Below are 20405 nucleotides of genomic sequence, written 5' to 3' on the forward strand. Positions count from 1 at the left end.
GAGCTTATTTCACCTTAATCACCACAGAAACATGAACGTGTTCCTCCAGTACTGCCTGTTAAATTTAGACTGATTTTAAAAGCCTAACAATGACTTTTATATTTAGGAGCTATTGAGCCATAGTGGGCCTGGGTCAGCTTAGATCAGCTGATTGGGGCTCTGCTGGTTACTGTCAGCTGCTTTCATTTTTTATCAGAGAACTGTCATGAATGTTTGACAGGTGCCCGTGTGGTTACATCCGCTCTCCTGTAACTCCTGTATTTTTATTATTTGGCTTATTATTTTCTTTTTTAATGTTTCTGTTATTTTTTAAAGTAAAGTCCTAGATAAATAAACTGGATTACTCCTAAAAGTCTGCAAATTAGATCTTCACTTGAGGGCCAAACAAAAATCCTCCAGAAGGCACAGAGCCAGACATTCAGTGCACGGGTGAGGTACAGATCCTGGACAGGGAGAAACGCTGGTGGAGATACTGCACTGATAGACGCTGCACTTCAGCTACAACCTGCTTTCTTTACTTCAGGCTCACTGTGGTTTAAAAAAGGTCTGAGTATTTGTGTATATCTATACTTCTCCAGCTGTGCCTTCATGTCCCTGCACTTATGTGCAGACGTGTGTTTTCAGTTACAGTCAGTCCTTTAAAACAACAAAATGAAGCAAACAAACAAAAAATTTTATTATGATTCATACAGAAAGAATCTGGCTCCTGATGCACCGCTGAAGAAGAAGATAAAAAGAATGGTTGGAGGAGAAAAAGATGTTGATGCAGGGTCACTGAGCTCCGCTGCCCCCTTGTGGTCAGACTGAAGCACAAACAGGATCAGTAAGCAACCAAGGAGATTTCAGCTAAATGCTGTAATCCAATAAATGTACTCCAACAGTAATATGACACCTACTCAGTGATTTACAGCATGAATGCAGGTTGTTTCCTCTTAAACATTTAAATAACTTTCCTAAAAAAATGAACTGGAAATCTATAAGATCTGTTTTGGAGATGCTGTGCAATTTCTCTCGGAGTAACGTCTTCCTGTTTGGGCAGAGTCCATAGCGCTCTGTGTGCAAAGTTCGGCTGTTTGAGCACCGGTGGCTTCATGTAAACCCTGAACATCAGGTGGTGTAATGAAGGTAAACCCTTCTAAATCTTGAGGTGTAGAGGTGCTCACAGTTTACTCTGGAAGTTTCTGTATCTAGAATCTGATCAACATGTCTGCGCCAGACTAAGTTGGCTCCAACATCTATGATGTATGTCAGCGGCCCGGTCCGTGACAGAATCATGCCAGACTGCCATTTCTGACTTGGGTCTCTGTAGTCTCTGGCGAGAACTTTTTGTCCAATATTAAAGAATCTGGTTTTGTTTCTTGCTGCTTCTTGCACCATGGAAGACTGTTTGTCTTGGACATCCGTGCAAATGTCTGGTTTCAGCAGATCCAGATGTGATCTCAGATTTCGTCCCATGAAGAGTGTGGTATCGCAAGAAATTAGTTGTTTATATAAATATATGGGTAGGCATAATAGTTATTATTCATAGATACCTACATCCTAAGTTCCTGTTATTCATCTGAAAGAAACAGATAGAATGAGTGTGTTGTTACAATGGTAAAGCCAGGAGAGGCAGTATTGGTTCTGTGTTACACTAATGTTGTAAGAAAGTGGAAGAAGAGAGTGTCCTGTAGGAGGCAGTAAAATGGACACTGATGTTCTGAACATGTACTGACAAGAAGGTTCAATAAACAAGTTGCAACGATACTCCTGTGTAAGGCTCAGATATTTTATTTTTGTTTTTGAAGATGCAACAAAGAGCATTGCATGTGTGGCCAGTTCTTGCCTGAGCGGTGATCCTGTAAGCCAGTAAGAAGTTGTGGATTTTAGTGACTTTCAACCTGTCAGACTGGCTTTCACTGACGGCTTGAAGAACTGGATGAACCATTCAGCTTGTCCGTTTGTTGCTGGATGACTGGGAGCTGAAGTGATATGTCATACCGTCTAACTCTTAAGGAAACCCTGGAACTACTCTCCAGTAAACTGACGACCACTGTCACTTACAAGCTGTTGTGGCAGACCTGTTGTGCAAACGGTGACTGAAGGCTGCTGTTAGTGCTTTGCTTCACAGGGAAGATTTCTGACCACTTTGAGTGTGCATCAACCACAACCAGGAACATTTGGTCCAAAAATGGTCCAGCATGGTCTATATGGATGCGTTGCCATGGAGCTGATGGCCCCTCCCACATGTGTGCAGGCACTGTTTGATGCTGGCGCAGTGTCTGCTGATGACCAGTGCAGGATTTAGCAATATTCTCTACTGCACAGTCGATGTCTGGCCACCAAACATAGCTTCTGGGGGCATGTGTGACCGCGAGGAACATGCTTTTTTTGCTGTACTAGAATAAAGTGTAATTGCACATCCACTACAGTAGGTGGCAGGGTTTTTTGCACCGAGCATGTGCACACACACACACATCAACGAGCAGGAGATATGAAGATATGAAGAGATATGAAGCGCAGCAAACAAACCCTCACTTCATATGAGATCAATGAGAGGGCAGACCCAGCATCCAGTTCAATCTGTAACTCAACCCCTTGTATTTTTGGTGTGACCCATATTGCATCATTATCTTCCTCTTGTATTGTGTACAGTGGTCCCTCGTTTATCGCGGGAGTGACGTTCCAAAAATAAATCCGTGAAGTAGCCAACTTTATTTTTTACAATTATTATAGATGTTTTAAGGCTGTAAAACCTCCCACTACACACTTTATACACTTTCTCAGACAGGCATGAACGAAAAGTGAACCGCGTTATAGCGAGGGACCACTGAACAGCTGTAGGCATGCCAAATCCTCCTGAGAATCGTTTGAGTCTGTCTCATGTCCTTCATGCAGCTTTCTCTCTTTGCACATGTTTCTTTTCATCATACTGCTTTGATTTGCATATCTTCTTCATGATGCCCGTTTTTGTTACAGAGATTCTTTATCGTTAAACCAGCCGCATCTTAAGCACATCTGTTGTAAATGACCCTAAATACTTTTATTTATTTGCTTGCAACTTATTTTGGCGCTTATCGCATTTATTTACTATCAGCTGGGATTAACTTCCTGTTTGAGTTATGATGCTATTATTTTGAAGGAACGACTTCCTTTATAACTGTAGTCGGCGCGATTGGGGGCGGGGAGGGGGGTGTTGGAACATGTTACCATAACGTGGAACTTATTCTGTGGCAGAAGCACAAGCCGCGGTTATGATGTAAATAAGTACGTTTAAATATTTTGCGTGCAGAAACTGCGCATTTGTTAAGTTTGTCATGTAGAAGGTTGTTTTATGCTGCAAACGTTTACGGTTTTGGATTTTACCTTACACGCTCTTACGGTGAGATTGAGGGTTTATTGCCATTAAACCTGAAAATTCATTAGTAAAGTGTCATCCTTGATTCGGCGGGGTTCGCTACATCGCAGCGTGAGGTTGACGTTTCTGTGCGCTTTCATTGTGCGTGCCGTCTCTCGGCGCATCTCACCGTGCGTCACAGTTCCGTGATGTACTCCGAAGTGGAATCGAAACCGAAACCGTGCGGATTTAACCACCGTCTTCGGTCCGAAGTGGCTTCGGAGCAACTCTGTGATCTCCTTGAGTCTTTTGTCTGGTGAAGCAACAAGTTGTAAGTTTTTGCTCCATTACACTCAGTAACACCGCCTCTTTCCTCTCATCATCTACTATATTAGCCAGACAGTATTGTTGAACTCTCTCTACACGTGCTGTCTAACCCTCCTTATCAAAAATGTCCATTTCTCCCACATGTCGCGGTGTCTTTATGTCCTCATGTCCTCTCCACAGTTCGCTAGCCAGGCTGGTGAGTTAGGATCCCTAACAATACAAAACATTTTGTTTTACATTAGAAATTAATTTTGTGCATAATTTGATATTGTTGTTGATAATAAATTAATTAAAGCAGCAAAACAACCTGAAGAGCCGGTTGGGAGCCGAAAGAGCCGGTGTTCTGACAAAACGTCCTACCTTGTCAAAACATACCGTAGCGCTACCGTAGCGTAAATTTATGGTCTTGTCTATCAATCCGTGCTACCTTATCAGAATATGCTACCTTACGTGGTTAATGGCTCCATCGTACATATCTATAGGTAGGATGTTCAGATGGCCAAATCACACTATGAAAACATGCTTCCTGCTTGGATTTATTTAGGTAGGACGTTCAGATGGCCAAATCACACTATCAAAACATGCTTCCTGCTTGGATTTATTTAGGTAGGACGTTCAGATGGCCAAATCACACTATCAAAACATGCTTCCTGCTTGGATTTATTTAGGTAGGATGTTCAGATGGTCAAATCACACTATGAAAACATGCTTCCTGCTTGGATTTATTTAGGTAGGACGTTCAGATGGCCAAATCACACTATCAAAACATGCTTCCTGCTTGGATTTATTTAGGTAGGACGTTCAGATGGCCAAATCACACTATCAAAACGTGCTTCCTGCTTGGATTTATTTAGGTAGGATGTTCAGATGGCCAAATCACACTATCAAAACCTGCTTCCTGCTTGGATTTATTTAGGTAGGACGTTCAGATGGCCAAATCACACTATCAAAACGTGCTTCCTGCTTGGATTTATTTAGGTAGGACGTTCAGATGGCCAAATCACACTATCAAAACATGCTTCCTGCTTGGATTTATTTAGGTAGGATGTTCAGATGGCCAAATCACACTATCAAAACATGCTTCCTGCTTGGATTTATTTAGGTAGGATGTTCAGATGGCCAAATCACACTATCAAAACGTGCTTCCTGCTTGGATTTATTTAGGTAGGACGTTCAGATGGCCAAATCACACTATCAAAACATGCTTCCTGCTTGGATTTATTTAGGTAGGATGTTCAGATGGCCAAATCACACTATCAAAACATGCTTCCTGCTTGGATTTATTTAGGTAGGACGTTCAGATGGCCAAATCACACTATCAAAACATGCTTCCTGCTTGGATTTATTTAGGTAGGATGTTCAGATGGCCAAATCACACTATCAAAACATGCTTCCTGCTTGGATTTATTTAGGTAGGACGTTCAGATGGTCAAATCACACTATGAAAACATGCTTCCTGCTTGGATTTATTTAGGTAGGACGTTCAGATGGTCAAATCACACTATCAAAACATGCTTCCTGCTTGGATTTATTTAGGTAGGACGTTCAGATGGTCAAATCACACTATGAAAACATGCTTCCTGCTTGGATTTATTTAGGTAGGACGTTCAGATGGTCAAATCACACTATGAAAACATGCTTCCTGCTTGGATTTATTTAGGTAGGACGTTCAGATGGCCAAATCACACTATGAAAACATGCTTCCTGCTTGGATTTATTTAGGTAGGACGTTCAGATGGCCAAATCACACTATGAAAACATGCTTCCTGCTTGGATTTATTTAGGTAGGATGTTCAGATGGTCAAATCACACTATGAAAACATGCTTCCTGCTTGGATTTATTTAGGTAGGACGTTCAGATGGCCAAATCACACTATGAAAACATGCTTCCTGCTTGGATTTATTTAGGTAGGACGTTCAGATGGCCAAATCACACTATCAAAACATGCTTCCTGCTTGGATTTATTTAGGTAGGACGTTCAGATGGCCAAATCACACTATCAAAACATGCTTCCTGCTTGGATTTATTTAGGTAGGACGTTCAGATGGCCAAATCACACTATGAAAACATGCTTCCTGCTTGGATTTATTTAGGTAGGACGTTCAGATGGCCAAATCACACTATTAAAACATGCTTCCTGCTTGGATTTATTTAGGTAGGATGTTCAGATGGCCAAATCACACTATCAAAACATGCTTCCTGCTTGGATTTATTTAGGTAGGACGTTCAGATGGCCAAATCACACTATCAAAACATGCTTCCTGCTTGGATTTATTTAGGTAGGACGTTCAGATGGCCAAATCACACTATTAAAACATGCTTCCTGCTTGGATTTATTTAGGTAGGATGTTCAGATGGCCAAATCACACTATTAAAACATGCTTCCTGCTTGGATTTATTTAGGTAGGACGTTCAGATGGCCAAATCACACTATCAAAACATGCTTCCTGCTTGGATTTATTTAGGTAGGATGTTCAGATGGCCAAATCACACTATTAAAACATGCTTCCTGCTTGGATTTATTTAGGTAGGACGTTCAGATGGCCAAATCACACTATCAAAACATGCTTCCTGCTTGGATTTATTTAGGTAGGACGTTCAGATGGCCAAATCACACTATCAAAACATGCTTCCTGCTTGGATTTATTTAGGTAGGATGTTCAGATGGTCACATCACACTATCAAAACATGCTTCCTGCTTGGATTTATTTAGGTACGACGTTCAGATGGCCAAATCACACTATTAAAACATGCTTCCAGCTTGGATTTATTTAGGTAGGATGTTCAGATGGTCACATCACACTATCAAAACATGCTTCCTGCTTGGATTTATTTAGGTAGGACGTTCAGATGGCCAAATCACACTATTAAAACATGCTTCCTGCTTGGATTTATTTAGGTAGGATGTTCAGATGGCCAAATCACACTATTAAAACATGCTTCCTGCTTGGATTTATTTAGGTAGGATGTTCAGATGGCCAAATCACACTATTAAAACATGCTTCCTGCTTGGATTTATTTAGGTAGGACGTTCAGATGGCCAAATCACACTATCAAAACATGCTTCCTGCTTGGATTTATTTAGGTAGGACGTTCAGATGGCCAAATCACACTATCAAAACATGCTTCCTGCTTGGATTTATTTAGGTAGGACGTTCAGATGGCCAAATCACACTATCAAAACATGCTTCCTGCTTGGATTTATTTAGGTAGGATGTTCAGATGGTCAAATCACACTATCAAAACATGCTTCCTGCTTGGATTTATTTAGGTAGGACGTTCAGATGGCCAAATCACACTATCAAAACATGCTTCCTGCTTGGATTTATTTAGGTATCAAAACGTGCCTCCAGCACACAATCATCTAATGTTGACAAAGAATACAAAGAGACATGGAGGGGAAAAGACAGCTGTTTTTATTTGAAGTTGTTATGTATTTTCCTTACATTTTTTGCATTTATATTCTTGGTTGCTCTCTTTATATTTTGCACATGCAAAATGTGCCCATCTTTGGCAAGATTGACACTGCACCTGGAAAGGAAAAATAAATAGCTCATATTATGTTTGGTGAATACTATTAGTCAACATTTTAAACATGATGAGCAAGTAATGATACTAAGACTTATGTGTTTCTTTTGTTTTGTTTTACCATTTCAATCATGCTGCGGTCAGCATCAGCATCTAACATAGAACAAACAATGCAGTAGTCCTCAGCGTTCCCTGAAACACATTCATGGTTAGGTTTTAATCAAACATTATTTATTGATTAATTAAAAAAAAATAATAGTACATTTTTTCCACAAATACTTCATGGCAAATTAGTCCCCTGAATTTTTTTTAATTAGACTTTAAGAAGGGTCTTATCTGAAAATGTTTGAAAAGCACTATTTAAATTGGAAGTACACACTCTAATGTGATAAGGACTTTACTGGACTTACCTCGATGTTCAAGTAGGGTGCAAGCTATCTGCATTCGCTCCAGCACAACTGCTTCTGTAGTGGTTAACACCTCACTGACCTCTCCAAAAGCAAGGTACTGTTCTGCAAACTGTGAGATTTCTCATTATTATTATAATGTAAAGTCCTAATTGTAGCTAACAATAAATGGACTCATTTGAATAAGGGTTACCTTTAACAGCAAAACTCCGCAACTGCTGGAATCCTGTTGCTTGTTGTGTTGCATAGTGTGTAACTGCCACTCCATGGTGTCTTCATGCCCTCTCATCCTCAGAAAATTCCTAGTTGAACAAAAATGTTTGTAATGAAACAAGAAATATTTTATGTTTAATACCTGAACATAAAACATACAAGAATAATACCTCAGTATCATACATACCTCCAGTTGCGCAGAATTTTCCTGTCATAAACACCTTCATTCCCCATGGGGTCTATGGGCAGTATTTTCTGTGCAGAAATGTGGACAATCTAAAGAAAAAGTTAATAAATTAAAAATTACAATAGTTTTTGCCACTGAAAACCTATTTAAGAATAACACTTTGAGCAAGAAACTGCTTCCCAACAAATTATGCAAATTAATAACTAAATAAACACATACCACAAGAATCCAGTGTGTACCAAAGTTCACAGGGCACAGCCACATGTCTTCAACTGGGAACTTCATCTGTGGGATTGGAAGTGCAGAGTCATTTCGATTTACTTAGGTACCGTGCGTCTCAGGGTGTTTTTCAAATATAGTCTTGTTTAAAGGAACCGAACTCTGTCCTCAGAAATAGAAATGGGTCAACTTTTTGGACCACTTCTGAACTTTCAACTTACCTTGGTGAGGCATCTGAACTGCCCAGAAAACAACGAGCTTGCAACTACTGAACAGAGCAGGTGTACAGCATTCTGTATAAGTATACAACAATGTTACAGAACAGTAAATACATTTTTTTGTATTTCAAAATAACTGGGCAAAGGACATTTCTTACTTACCTTTCGTCTCTCAGTGACACGGTGCAGGTGTGCATCAATGACCTGTTTTGAAAAGTTAGAGTTTATACACCAGCAGCAACAATTTTTGAAGTAACTGTTTGAGTGCTGTACACAAAAACTTGGAAAGAAATATAATTGCTGATAAAGGTTCTTTCTGCATATACTGGAACTGGGTATTATGATGTCACAGATGTCACAACATCTGTGTTGTGGTTGATAACAATCTTTTCTATGGAAGTGAATGGGTGAAACCTTATCAGAGTTTTGCTATATAAACCCCCCCACCTACCCGCACAGTTTAAACTATTAATGGTGTCTGCACTGCAAATGCTTCAGAAGGAGAGCACTTCAAAATCAGAGTCAATAATGATAAGTTATCTTACCTCATCAGAAAGCCACCGTGACCCCTGCAGTGTTCGAAAAGAGGAATCAAATAACTTGTATGGTCCAACAACTGATTCCAAGCGCCCAGTATCCTTTGCAGCCCATAGCCTCTTTACTGAAAGAAAAATATGATAAGTTAGCTCAGGCATGCATGAGATTTTTAGTGGAAAAGCCGGGTAAAGGCCAACGGGCCACAACAGGAAAAAAGTCAACACAATAAACGTGCATTTTCATGCAGAGAAATAGGAAAGGTACAGCGGGTGGGCAAAAGAGAAAATTACTGACAGGCAGATCCATTTCCAGACTTCCACAAGCTCAGTGCATGTTGCATGTTTCTTTACATCCAATATGAGTTGAAGACTGCAAAATGCAAACAAAGTCATGCAATGGTCAATCAAGTTGCAACGCCAAACTGGCAACAAATGACCAACGGGTCAAAAAGAGTTGTTCACTATGCCACCTTCACTTTCTAAGCTTTGTTTCCGGGAGGGAAGTTCTTGTTCACGCGTTTCTGGTCCTGGAACAGAAATAAACTCCTTGTGGGAGCAACAACTTTTGTCAGCCGTTTTGGGTGCATAATGAATAATAGAGGGTCTGGTATCCTCTGGACTTTGCTGGCACTGAGGGTCAGCAGGAGGATGGCAGGGGGGCATCTTCAGGTCTGTGCTGCTGTTCACTGTCTGACTGTGAGTTGGGTATTTTTCATTGTCACTGACATTTACATGGTGGCTTCTTCTGTACGGCTTGATATGGTCAATGCTGTAGTGATTTTTTAAAGTTGCTCCTTCCGTGTTTTTTAATCTCACACATTTGCCAGCGATGTCTTGAATGGTGTAGGGTCCTGAAAAATCTGGATCAAACCTTCCTCCCTTCCTTCCACATTTCCTCATGTTCAAGAGAAGAACTTCATCTCCAACGTTGTACACGAGGTTTCTGTACTTCTTCTGGACTCGTCTGGCATAGGCTTCCTTTTGTAAGTCTTGGGACTTTGCCATATTGTCCTCGACAGTTTTTTTAACTTGCTCTTGTGCGTCTCTTGTAGAAGATACAAAGTCACCGTAACTCGACTCCTCAGGGAGAATGATGGAGGGCAGCTAAAATGTTCACGTTTTAAATTACAATTAAAATCATAAAGACAAATAATGCATGTGAAACATGAACTGAAAATTCTAACTATAATAACTCATGTTTAATAGTAAATATACTATTATAAAGCTTTGAGCACAGAAAGCCACAAAGATGGACTCATATCATTTTTTGTATAGTCACTTTTTCCTCTTGATACACTTCCATAGGTGAACACATTATACTTAAAGGTCTCCTCAACATTTATTACTTTACATAAAGAAACAAACATAAAGAAGAACTAGTCACTTACTTTATCTTTTAAATGTATCTTGCATATAGAAGTTAAGCAGAGAAGATTAAAGCTGCAGCCAATATCAATATGCACAATTTCCAATTAAGATTACATTTAATTTATGCATTATCATAGTTGTTGCATAAATAAAATTCCTTAATAACACTTACTGGGACTTCGACAGGAACTTCAGAAGGATACGTAGCTTCTCTCCCATACATTAAACGGAATGGTGTGTATTTGGTTGTGGTGTGGACCTTGGACCTCAAAGAAAACAGTGTAGCATCCAGATACACATCCCAGTCATTCTGTTGACTGTTGACTAATTTTCTCAGGGCTCTACATGTGGACATAAAAAAACCACAATAGTGACAGTGTCTTAAAAGCAAATGAAATGTTACATACAAATAAAACATACCTTTTTATGTTGTCATTTGTCTTTTCGTCGAGGCCATTTGTCTGAGGGTGATGCGCTGCTGTGACACTTCTATCTATTTTCATTAAGCTGCAAAGTCTTGAGTTGAGCTTCAAAGAAAAAAGAAAATTGTTTTTTAAAAACAATCACACAAAACCTTTGGCCTGGCAGCTACTTGGCACACTGTGGCCAAGTATTTACCTAAAGAGGTATGGAAAAGTAAACTTAACACTTACCTCGTTAACAAATTCCCTTCCTTGGTCGGATAAAATTCGTTTTGGACAGCCATGTCTATATATGATTGAGCACAACTGATGAGCTACCTCAGCAGCACTTTTGCTTTTTAATGGAAAAGCCTCAACCCATTTTGAAAAATAGTCTGTTGCAGTCATAATGTACTGGAAGCCACTAGACGTTTTTGGAAGAGGTCCAGTTAGATCTATTCCGATTAGCTCCCAGACACGTGACACCTGTCAGTGATAAAAGAATCACACTAATATATAATGTACATGATAACATTACTATTTTCTACTAAAATGCTACTGATATTTACCTTTATACACTGCAGTGGTTGCACAGCAGCCAATGGTTTTCCCATTTTTTGACACTGGTCACAAGCCAGGACCTTAAACATATTGAATGATCTTTATATTATCCAACAATCGCAATTAATTAAACAACAAAATTGCTAATGTTCTATAAAAATACTTGATCAAGTGGCGATACAGTGTTAATTACTGTACATCAATCTGGTACGGGTCTTCAGGATAACTGTGCATTCTATTGGTGCACTATTAACATACTATATATAAATGACAACTTAAAAATACATACCCAATTAACAATGTCAACCGACATTCCATACCAGTAAAATCTGGAACACATTGCAGTTCGAGTCTTGAGTACACCAGTGTGTCCACCGATGGGACTTGAATGAAACTCTTGAAATAGTCCCATGGCTTCTTCTTTTGTTTTTATCACTCTCCTGTTTCCAAACAAGAGCACTCCACCTATATTTAAAAAATGTAAAATAATTATAACATGTATTTAACCAATAATTACATTTAGTTATTTACATTACAATACTGACCCTTCAGCCTGAATTTTGCGGCGTATCTCCTAAGGGTTTGCCTCTGGGACTTATCGTATTCAGATGGGTAGGACCCAACAGACAGAAACATGAGCAGTTCCTCGTATTTGTTCTCCATAACTAAGGAGAAAATCGGACAATTTCAACATGGCTTCGGAATCCATACAGTAAATAAAACGACTACACAACGTTATCACGCAATTAACAAGTATGTGGTGCAAAAGTACTTTCTTCGACATAACAACGGAGCGTTTATCCAACATAACAATGGCGAGTGGTGTCCAGTAACTGCAGGAGGACTAAAATAAATTTTAAAAGCACCAACTAAACACTTGGAATATGACTTCGATTGAGCAGCTTAAGGTAAACAATTATCATCTGTAATAAAGAAGTAAAACTTTTAATACAAACCTTTTTTCGAAGCAACGAGATCGGCACAAGATCGGGGTAGGATGAAATAATAGGCGTGTACTATTTAAACCGGAAATATGGCCGTTTTGAATTGTGCGCATGCGCAGTAACAACAGGTAGGACAGCTTGATAGGTAGGACGTTTTGTCAGAACACCGGTTCTCTAAAAAGAGCCGAAATTCCCATCACTATTGTTCATGTTTGGTAGTGATGTGCGGATCGATACTGAAATATCGATTCCTCCGATACCAGTCATTTATGTTCTAGAATTGATTCTCATATTAAAATATTGATATTTTAGTAATTTAGGGTAAATTTGTAGTTTATCATTTACAGGAACACAGAGGAAAGAAACTATATCATTCAGATTGTCTACATTGGAAGGAACTACTTATTTTTCCGCCTTGCATAGTCAAGTGCGAAATACGGCTGTATAAATGTGTCGTAGCCGCTTGGCGTGCGCACTCACAACAATGGCTGAGCGTAAATGGAGTCATGTGTGGACGTATTTTACCACCACAAACAGCCGAGACGTGGTTTGCGATACATGTGGCAAGACAGTGAGGTGTTGTGGCAACACCACTAACCTCATCAGACACCTCAGAGTAAATCCTATCACAGAATATGACGAGTGTATGTTGAGGCGAACTGAAGAGGAGGAGAGGGACAGGTGCTGCCAGGGCGAGACAGACGTCTCTCACAGAGTCCTTTAGTGCTGCAGGCAGGCAACATGTTCAAATAGCGCACAACTTCAGTTTTTTTATTTCTGTATGATAATTGTGCATTATTAAGCGATAAGAACAAGTAATCTGATGCCCTTTAATCATTATGAAGCTGTAATTTGAGATACAATAAAAGATACAATAAATAAAATAAGTTTTTGTACAAAGTATCGGTATCGGATCAGTATCGTCGTTACCACCCTGAATTTGACTTGGTATCGGATCGGAAAGGAAATCAGTGGTATCGCACATCACTAATGTTTGGACTTCTTCTGTGTTCTAAACGCGCATATCAGCCCGTGCATGATTACATTGCTCCGCCCTTCAAAAAAAGTTTGTGCATGCATGAATATATCGCCTATCGCCGTTACTGGACTGACAATTGTTGGTTGTTTACATATCTCCCAATCTTACTGTCCATGTCTGTTTTAGTTGAGATTACACAGTATGCTGTAATACCCTTCCAAGTCCATTGTCTAAAGACCCTGTCCAAATGTGCTGGTGTACAGTCTGTATCATATCCTACTCGTCTTAGTGTTAGCAAATTGAATATTGTACTTTGTTTAATCCAGATATTTAAAGCTACTTCACAACCCAACATTGAAGCTGTGCTGCATTGTAATAGTCCTCCAAGCTAGGTAAGGATAATCCACCTTGGTCTTTGGTAACTGTAGAGTCTTAAGTCGTTAACAGGGTTTTTTACCTTGCCAAATAAATTGTGAGGGCAGCACGGTGGCACAGTGGTTAGCACTGTTGCCGCACAGCAAGAAGGTCCTGAGTTCAATTCTACCATCAGGCCGGGGTCTTTCTGTGTGGAGTTTGCATGTTCTCCCCGTGTTTGCGTGGGTTCTCTCCGGGTACTCCGGCTTCCTCCCACCGTCCAAAGACATGCAGCTTGTGGGGATAGGTTAATTGGATAATCCAAATTGCCACTAGGTGTAAATGTGCGAGTGAATGTGAGTGCGAATGGTTGTCTGTCCCTGTGTGTTGGCCCTGCGACAGACTGGCGACCTGTCCAGGGTGTATCCCGCTTCTCGCCCTATGACAGCTGGGATAGGCTCCAGCGCCCCCCGCGACCCTGAAAAGGATAAGTGGAAGCGAATGGATGGATGGATGGATTCCGAGATCATTTTTTTTCCACTCATTGAATTGTTTTGGGGGGATTCCAATTGGCAGGGATTGAAAAAGAAACAATAGACGGGGTAAAATGAATATTTTACCCCGTCTAATCAACCATACAGACCAGTTGTCAAAGGTGCCCATCTTCCTGAGTCCTCTTTTATATTTTGTGTGATAGCATTATATTTTAAGTTATAAACTTCTGTCAAATCCTTTGGTATGGTGTGATGGACCGAGCAGCGAAGGAAACTTAGGCACAGGTTAAAGTTAAAAAAGGTTAAAAAAGGATTTTTTGTTTTGTTTTTTTTTTACCCAAAAACATAGTTTGTTAAATCATACATAAAATCAAAATCTTGGGCCCATAAAAGAGGTCAAAATAACAGAACTCTACTCAAAGTGAAAAACAAACAAACAATACTGATAACTCAGACAAACTGACCTAACTAAACGAGACAAAGGGGAAACTTAAATAGTGGCTGATCAGCCCACAAAAAACACAAAAAGGGGTAAAACACACAAAACCTAACTGAAACTAACATAATGATCTCCAATTCCCCCCCATGGTCCCGAGTTATGGAATGAGCCAATTTGCAGTTTTCCATCAAGGCTCGCTCCGCCCCTTTTCCACCTCTTGGCTCCTCAATCAAGGGACTGGAGCAGCTGCAACTAAGGTAACTTAGAAAACAAAGATTTATCATACATAACAGTGTAAACTAAAATGTGCGCAGTTATTTTAGAATGCAGTGTTATGTGAATATATGAATTAATTCTAAACCAAAACCAGTTATTTATTGTCCTGTAAATTAAACCTTATATTTAAAGAAAGACAAATGTGAATGCAGTGTTATGTGTAAGCCTCTACACTGATATTACCACTGTGTGGCTGTAACTGCAGACATCACATATAGTGATATGCAGTGATGTGTCAGTTTGTTAGTATTCCAATTGAAATCATACATTTTACATATGTTTTCTTTTTGTACATAGTTGTAAGTTAGAGTTTGGTGATCGTGGCTCAAGAGTTGGCAGTTCATCTTGTAATCGGAACGTTGCCGGTTCGACAGTCTCGGTCGCTGTGTCCTTGGGCAAGACGCTTCACCTGTTGCCTACTGGTGGCGCCAGTGTCCGGCAGCCTTGCCTCTGGCAGTGCGCCCCAGGGCAGCTGTGGCTGCATTGTAGCTTGCCATCACCTGTGTGTGAGTGGGTGGATGACTGATTGTAGCGTAAAGCGCTTTGGGGTCCATAGGGACTATACAAATACAGGCCATTTACCATTTTTGTGTATATTTAATTTGAGTATTGGCTAAACTGTTCAAGGCGCATCATCAGTTTGGGGAGACTGGAGTCCGGATTGGACAAGGTCAAAAGTATGTAATCTGCAATATAAGCATATTTTATACGCCACTCCTTTAACTTAAATACCCCTGATTTTCTGGTCTTCTCTAATCCATTGAGCCAGGGGCTCTATAAAGAATGCAAACAAGGTAGGGCTTGGGGGGCACCAGCGACAGCGTATTACCCTTAGACAGATTTCCATTCATTTTAATCTCGGCAGTTTGACAACTACAGTTTTACAGCATTTTAAAAACAGCCAGTGATCTGCTCTTTGCATCCAAATAGTTTAAGTACTAAATAAAGAAATTCCCATTGCACCATATCAAAGGCTTTCTCTGCATCCAAACTCAAACCAACTGATTTAAATTAATTTTGAAACATAGTATTTATTTGGTATAGTGCTCTTCTTACATGGTCCTGTGTTTGTCTGTATCTTATGAACCCTCTTTGGTCATGGTTAATCTGGTCAGGAATAATATTTTCCCATCTTTTTGCAATGAGTGAAATAAATATTGTGAAATCTATATTTAAGACTGTGATAGCTTGTTTCCAGGATTCTGGTGTCTCTCCTCCATTCAAGATAGAATTAAAACTAAAACTAAATTAAAATTAGAATTTTTAATAGCTTTGGTGACAAAAGGTCCCTATACCGCTTAAACCATTCTGCAGGAGATCCATCTCCTCCTGGCACTTTGTTTCTCTTCAGCCTAGATACAGCTTTATTTTATCTTTATTTTATCTAGTAATGCTGCACTAATGAATTAGACTAACTATTCACTTTAGCTAAAGTTAAGTTAGCTAAAGAGTTGGGATGCTGTGTAAGACATAAATAAAGCTCAAATACAAAGGTTTGGACACTGTTTTGCATGTTTCCCTACTGTAGGGGTCTCTGCAAGCATACAGGGCTCTGACAGGGTACAAGATGACAACTTTGGAATTCTACTAGAAACAGTCGATCATGTTTGTTTGTCAAAGCTGAATCCAGGGCAAACTAGGCTAAATTAGCGTTTTTAGCTAACAGCTACAATAAGCATATAAGTTACTGTACGGCTATCATTTGTTAACATGACGCTTGTTCTTATACATGTAATACATTTATTACCAACCTGAGAGTTTATCCGCTGGTCATTCGACATGACGAATGACTTCTGAAGTCTTAATTCAGCTCAAGACGCTGTAGATTCCCGTCAGTAACACTTTCAGTCCGCTAGTAAAACGTAGTTCTATTAATCTGCGCTTGTTTACTCTTGAACCGGAACCGGATGTAAGTTCCAAAAACCTGAATTTTGGAACTGAAACTGAAATTATTCGAGAGCTGAATTTTTAAAGGATAAAATGCAGTTTCAAAGCAAATCAATTCATTTTCAAAATATAAAATTCAATTTCAATTTAGTGATGATCATTTTCAAACCAATAAATTGAATTTTAAATTAGGCTAATTCATATTCAGTTTTTAAAAGCATTTATTCAAGTTGCAATTCAGATTCAATCTGAGCAATTCAAATTCAAATTTAACTTATTCAAATTCAGTTTCTGATGGCACAGATTTCTGCCCATATTCACATTTTTATTATTCATATTCATAATTCAATTCAATGTTATTTATACAGCGCCAAATCACAACAACAGTCAGCTCAAGGTGCTTTATATTGTAAGGTAGATCCTACAATAACACATACAGAGACAAACACAACAATCATATGACCCCCTATGAGCAAGCACTTTGGCGACAGTTGGAAGGAAAAACTCCCTTTTAACAGGAAGAAACCTCCGGCAGAACCAGGCTCAGGGAGGGGCGGGGCCATCTGCTGCGACCGGTTGGGGTGAGAGAAGGAAGACAGGATAAAGACATATTCATTCCACTAAGTATTTAAAGGCACATATTCTGTTCAGAGTCAATGATCCATTAGATATTATTACAAGCTGGTGTCATGAGAACCTAAACATGATAAGGTGATCAGTCTTGATGTTGTGTCCTGCTGACCATGACATTACTGAGTTTGTTCTCTGTGGTCTGTCCTTTTTAGAACACAGTATGGCATCTGGATCTTCTAACGGAGTCCTGCGACCCCTTCTCCTCGGTATACTTGTACTGGGAGTCTTCGTGACTGTGTTTCTGATGTATTTTAAACCTGATAAAAGCTGGTTCTGTCCTGTAGAGTCAGTGTCAGAACATGTGAAGAACCTCATCTCCACCAAGAGTGATAAGAATGCCACCATTGTGCTGATCTGGCTCTGGTCCTTAGGCAGTAAGTTTGACTTCAGCGTCTGCAGCTCTCTCTTTGAAATTGATAATTGCTTCATCACAGCAGACAGGAACCTCTACAGTAAGTCACATGGGGTCATCATCAATCACAGAGACATCAGTGGTGACCTGTCCAATCTGCCGCAGTTGCAGCGGCCATCTTTCCAGAAGTGGATATGGATGAACTTTGAGTCACCAACACATTCATCCAAGCTGTCTGGGATACAGAAGCTGTTCAATCTGACTCTCAACTACCGTCAGGATGCAAACATTGGAGTGCCTTCTGGGACTATCGTACCAGCAGAGGGCGAGGAGAATTTTGTACCGCCCAGTAAAAACAAGCTGGTCTGCTGGATAGTGAGCAACTGGAACCCACAGCACGACCGTGTGAAATATTTCAATGAGCTGCAGAAACATGTTAAGGTCCATGCATATGGACGAGCATTTGAAAAGTACATTTCTGACAATGACCTCATTCCCACCATCACCAGCTGCAAGTTCTATCTGTCCTTTGAGAACTCCGTACACAAGGATTACATTACTGAGAAACTATTCAACCCACTCTCAGTAGGAACAGTGCCAGTGGTTCTGGGCCCGACCAGGCAGAACTATGAGAACTTTATCCAGGGAGACGCCTTCATTCATGTCGATGACTTCAGCTCACCCAAGGACCTGGCTGATTACCTGCTGCTTCTGGACAAGAATGAGGAAATGTACCTCAGGTACTTTGAGTGGAGGCGACATTTTAAAGCAAGGAAGGTCCAATTTCCGGTAGAACATGCATGCTTAACTTGTGATTATTTGCGTAGGCACAAAGAATACAAGGAATTCAATGACCTTGATAAGTGGTTCTGGGGCAGCTAGAGATTTGAAGGGTTAGGAATAAAATGATTAAGTAAATCTGTTTTTGTGAGGTTTTTGGTTTTTTTGACCAAGTCTTCCAAGTCCTCCCATGCCACACCTCTGCTGATCCAGCTGCACTGGCTCCGCATATAATTCAGAGTGCAGTTTAAGATTATGATTTTGACATTTAGGGCTCTGCATGGACAAGCGCCAACATACATCAGTGATCTTTTACATCCTTACATCCCCAGCAGGTCCCTGAGGTCATGTGATCAGGGCTTGCTTGCTGTCCATAACACGAGGCTGAAAACAAAAGGTGGCAGAGCTTTAGTAACTGTGGCCCCCAGACTGTGGAAGTCTCTTCCATTGAGCTTGAGATCTGTGGACTCAGTGGTCTCTTTTAAAAAACAGCTAAAAACTCATCTTTTGAACTTGCTTTTGGTTGATTTTTGTTTTTATGTTTTAGCTCCTGTGAAGCACTTTGTGATTTAATCTTGAAATGTACTATATAAATAAAATTTTACTTACTTTTTAATTTTACTTTATATACATTTTGCAATTGTGTTTGTTAGGAGTTCCGATTATTTCTACACTTTGTTTGTTTTACCTGTTCGTATTTATCTCATTATTGGCGCTTCACCGTCTAACCAGCAAGGGTCGATGGAGGACTCATCATTTCTTATTAAAATACACGAAGCAGGAGCCCCAGCCAATCAGCGTCAGCCTGTCGAGCGCCTGCGCAGCGAAGCAGTTGCTGTTTTGTTGACATGTCTGCCGCTGGTCTTTAATGATTGTTCCTGCGGGTTCTGCTGTCAGAGAGCGTCCTCCTTTCACGACCCCACCTGATGGAAAACCCCAGAGACCTGGTGAGTCCCGGGGCTCCCCCGAGCCGCCCGGAAGCGCGTCTTCCTTCATTTTTAATGCTTGCTTTAGGGACTGCTTAAAAGCGAAAGCGGATTGTTAAAGCAAAACTCCATTGAGAAATCGTTCAATTTAAGATACTTTTGTTCAGTGACAGAAACACATGTTCAAATGCAAGTTAAATTTCATCAGGTGGTAACAACGTCAACTCAGAGTTTAATTCTGCATCTATATAAAGACTGGAGTAGTTATGTAACCAGCCAAAACGTAGATTTATATTCACTTTACCTGTTATGGACAAAATCTCGTGTCAGATCTCCTTTGAAAGTCCTTTGGTATTAGTTTTGCTGCTTGTTTCCAAAGACAAACATTGGACTGGATGTTGTCTATAAAAAGTTTCATAAACCTGACAACATGTTTTTTAATTCGGCATGCATGTATTCCGGTAAAGACGGTTTAATTAAATAAAAAGTAAACGTGTTTATCGTTTTGCTTTTTCCCGCTACATACTCGTACATTCAGAGCGCGGAGCGTCACCGTGGATCAGCACAGAAAAACGGCTTTTCCAGGAACAGACTGCAGTGCTGCACAAATTTAATGCCGCCGAATTTAATGCAGGCAGCGGTAGCGGGGGGGGGCGGGATGCACAGGTTTAACCTCGCTGTCGGGGCTCAGAGTGAGCGGAAGTGAGGGGAATCCTGGAGGTGACCCGGTGTTGTGGCTTCTTTGTGCTGTCAATCAGCCTCTCGGTGCTGCAGCGCTGCAGGAGCTCCAAACCCACTGATGCGACGTGATGATGGGCAGAGGTCAGAGGATGGAACAGAGAAGGAACAATATTCATGAACTTCACAGATCTTTGTTGTTACAACCTGAGAACATTTAATAAAATATTTGTGGTTACGATTGTGTTTCTGTGGATTAAATACAGTTTTAATGGGGTAAATGGCTTTTTGGGGGTCTTTGTGACTTTAGACTCTCCTCCGTCCTCAGGTGGAGCGTCAGTCCCGGAAGCGGCGGGACTCGTTCGGAATGCTGGACGGTCT

The 20405-nt window shown here is 40.3% G+C and overlaps 1 protein-coding gene and 1 long non-coding RNA gene across 5 annotated transcripts; one reads left to right on the forward strand and one right to left on the reverse strand.

Moving 5' to 3' along the window:
• Positions 1 to 3194: 3194 nt before the first annotated feature.
• On the forward strand, positions 3195 to 20391 carry LOC100697405 (alpha-(1,3)-fucosyltransferase 9). Of its 4 annotated transcripts, XR_003219755.1 has the most exons (4): positions 3725 to 3839; positions 17441 to 18380; positions 19153 to 19367; positions 20353 to 20391. XR_003219755.1 is itself a non-coding variant. In XM_005469169.4 (2 exons), exon 2 carries the CDS (start codon positions 17449 to 17451, stop codon positions 18520 to 18522), a length of 1074 nt encoding a protein of 357 aa, XP_005469226.1. In that variant the 5' UTR covers positions 3195 to 3647; positions 17441 to 17448; the 3' UTR covers positions 18523 to 18871. The 4 variants fall into 4 exon arrangements, 3 of the variants coding, with proteins under 3 accessions (XP_005469226.1, XP_025762284.1, XP_005469227.1); XM_005469169.4 differs by lacking the exons at positions 3725 to 3839; positions 19153 to 19367; positions 20353 to 20391 and adding an exon at positions 3195 to 3647 and having other exon boundaries at positions 17441 to 18871; XM_025906499.1 differs by lacking the exons at positions 19153 to 19367; positions 20353 to 20391 and having other exon boundaries at positions 3770 to 3839; positions 17441 to 18871.
• LOC106097192 (gypsy retrotransposon integrase-like protein 1) lies at positions 7038 to 12231 on the reverse strand. The gene is made up of 15 exons (XR_003219754.1): positions 11828 to 12231; positions 11572 to 11747; positions 11291 to 11362; positions 10974 to 11207; positions 10741 to 10847; positions 10493 to 10661; positions 8962 to 9072; positions 8579 to 8620; positions 8420 to 8491; positions 8199 to 8264; positions 7980 to 8068; positions 7773 to 7881; positions 7583 to 7691; positions 7294 to 7364; positions 7038 to 7175 (listed from the first exon to the last, which is right to left on the reverse strand). It is a non-coding gene; the product is annotated as a gypsy retrotransposon integrase-like protein 1 (long non-coding RNA).
• Positions 20392 to 20405: the final 14 nt, after the last annotated feature.

This window comes from Oreochromis niloticus, linkage group LG4 (genome assembly GCF_001858045.2).
Source record: "Oreochromis niloticus isolate F11D_XX linkage group LG4, O_niloticus_UMD_NMBU, whole genome shotgun sequence".
Taxonomy (NCBI): Eukaryota; Metazoa; Chordata; class Actinopteri; order Cichliformes; family Cichlidae; genus Oreochromis; species Oreochromis niloticus.

Bases quoted from the DNA above. Each gene is read 5' to 3' on its own strand.
- LOC100697405 (XM_025906499.1), top strand. From the start codon at position 3,785: ATGTCGCGGTGTCTTTATGTCCTCATGTCCTCTCCACAGTTCGCTAGC. The intron at 3,840-17,440 runs GTGAGTTAGGAT...TGTCCTTTTTAG, and splicing joins ACAGTTCGCTAGCCAGGCTG to AACACAGTATGGCATCTGGA.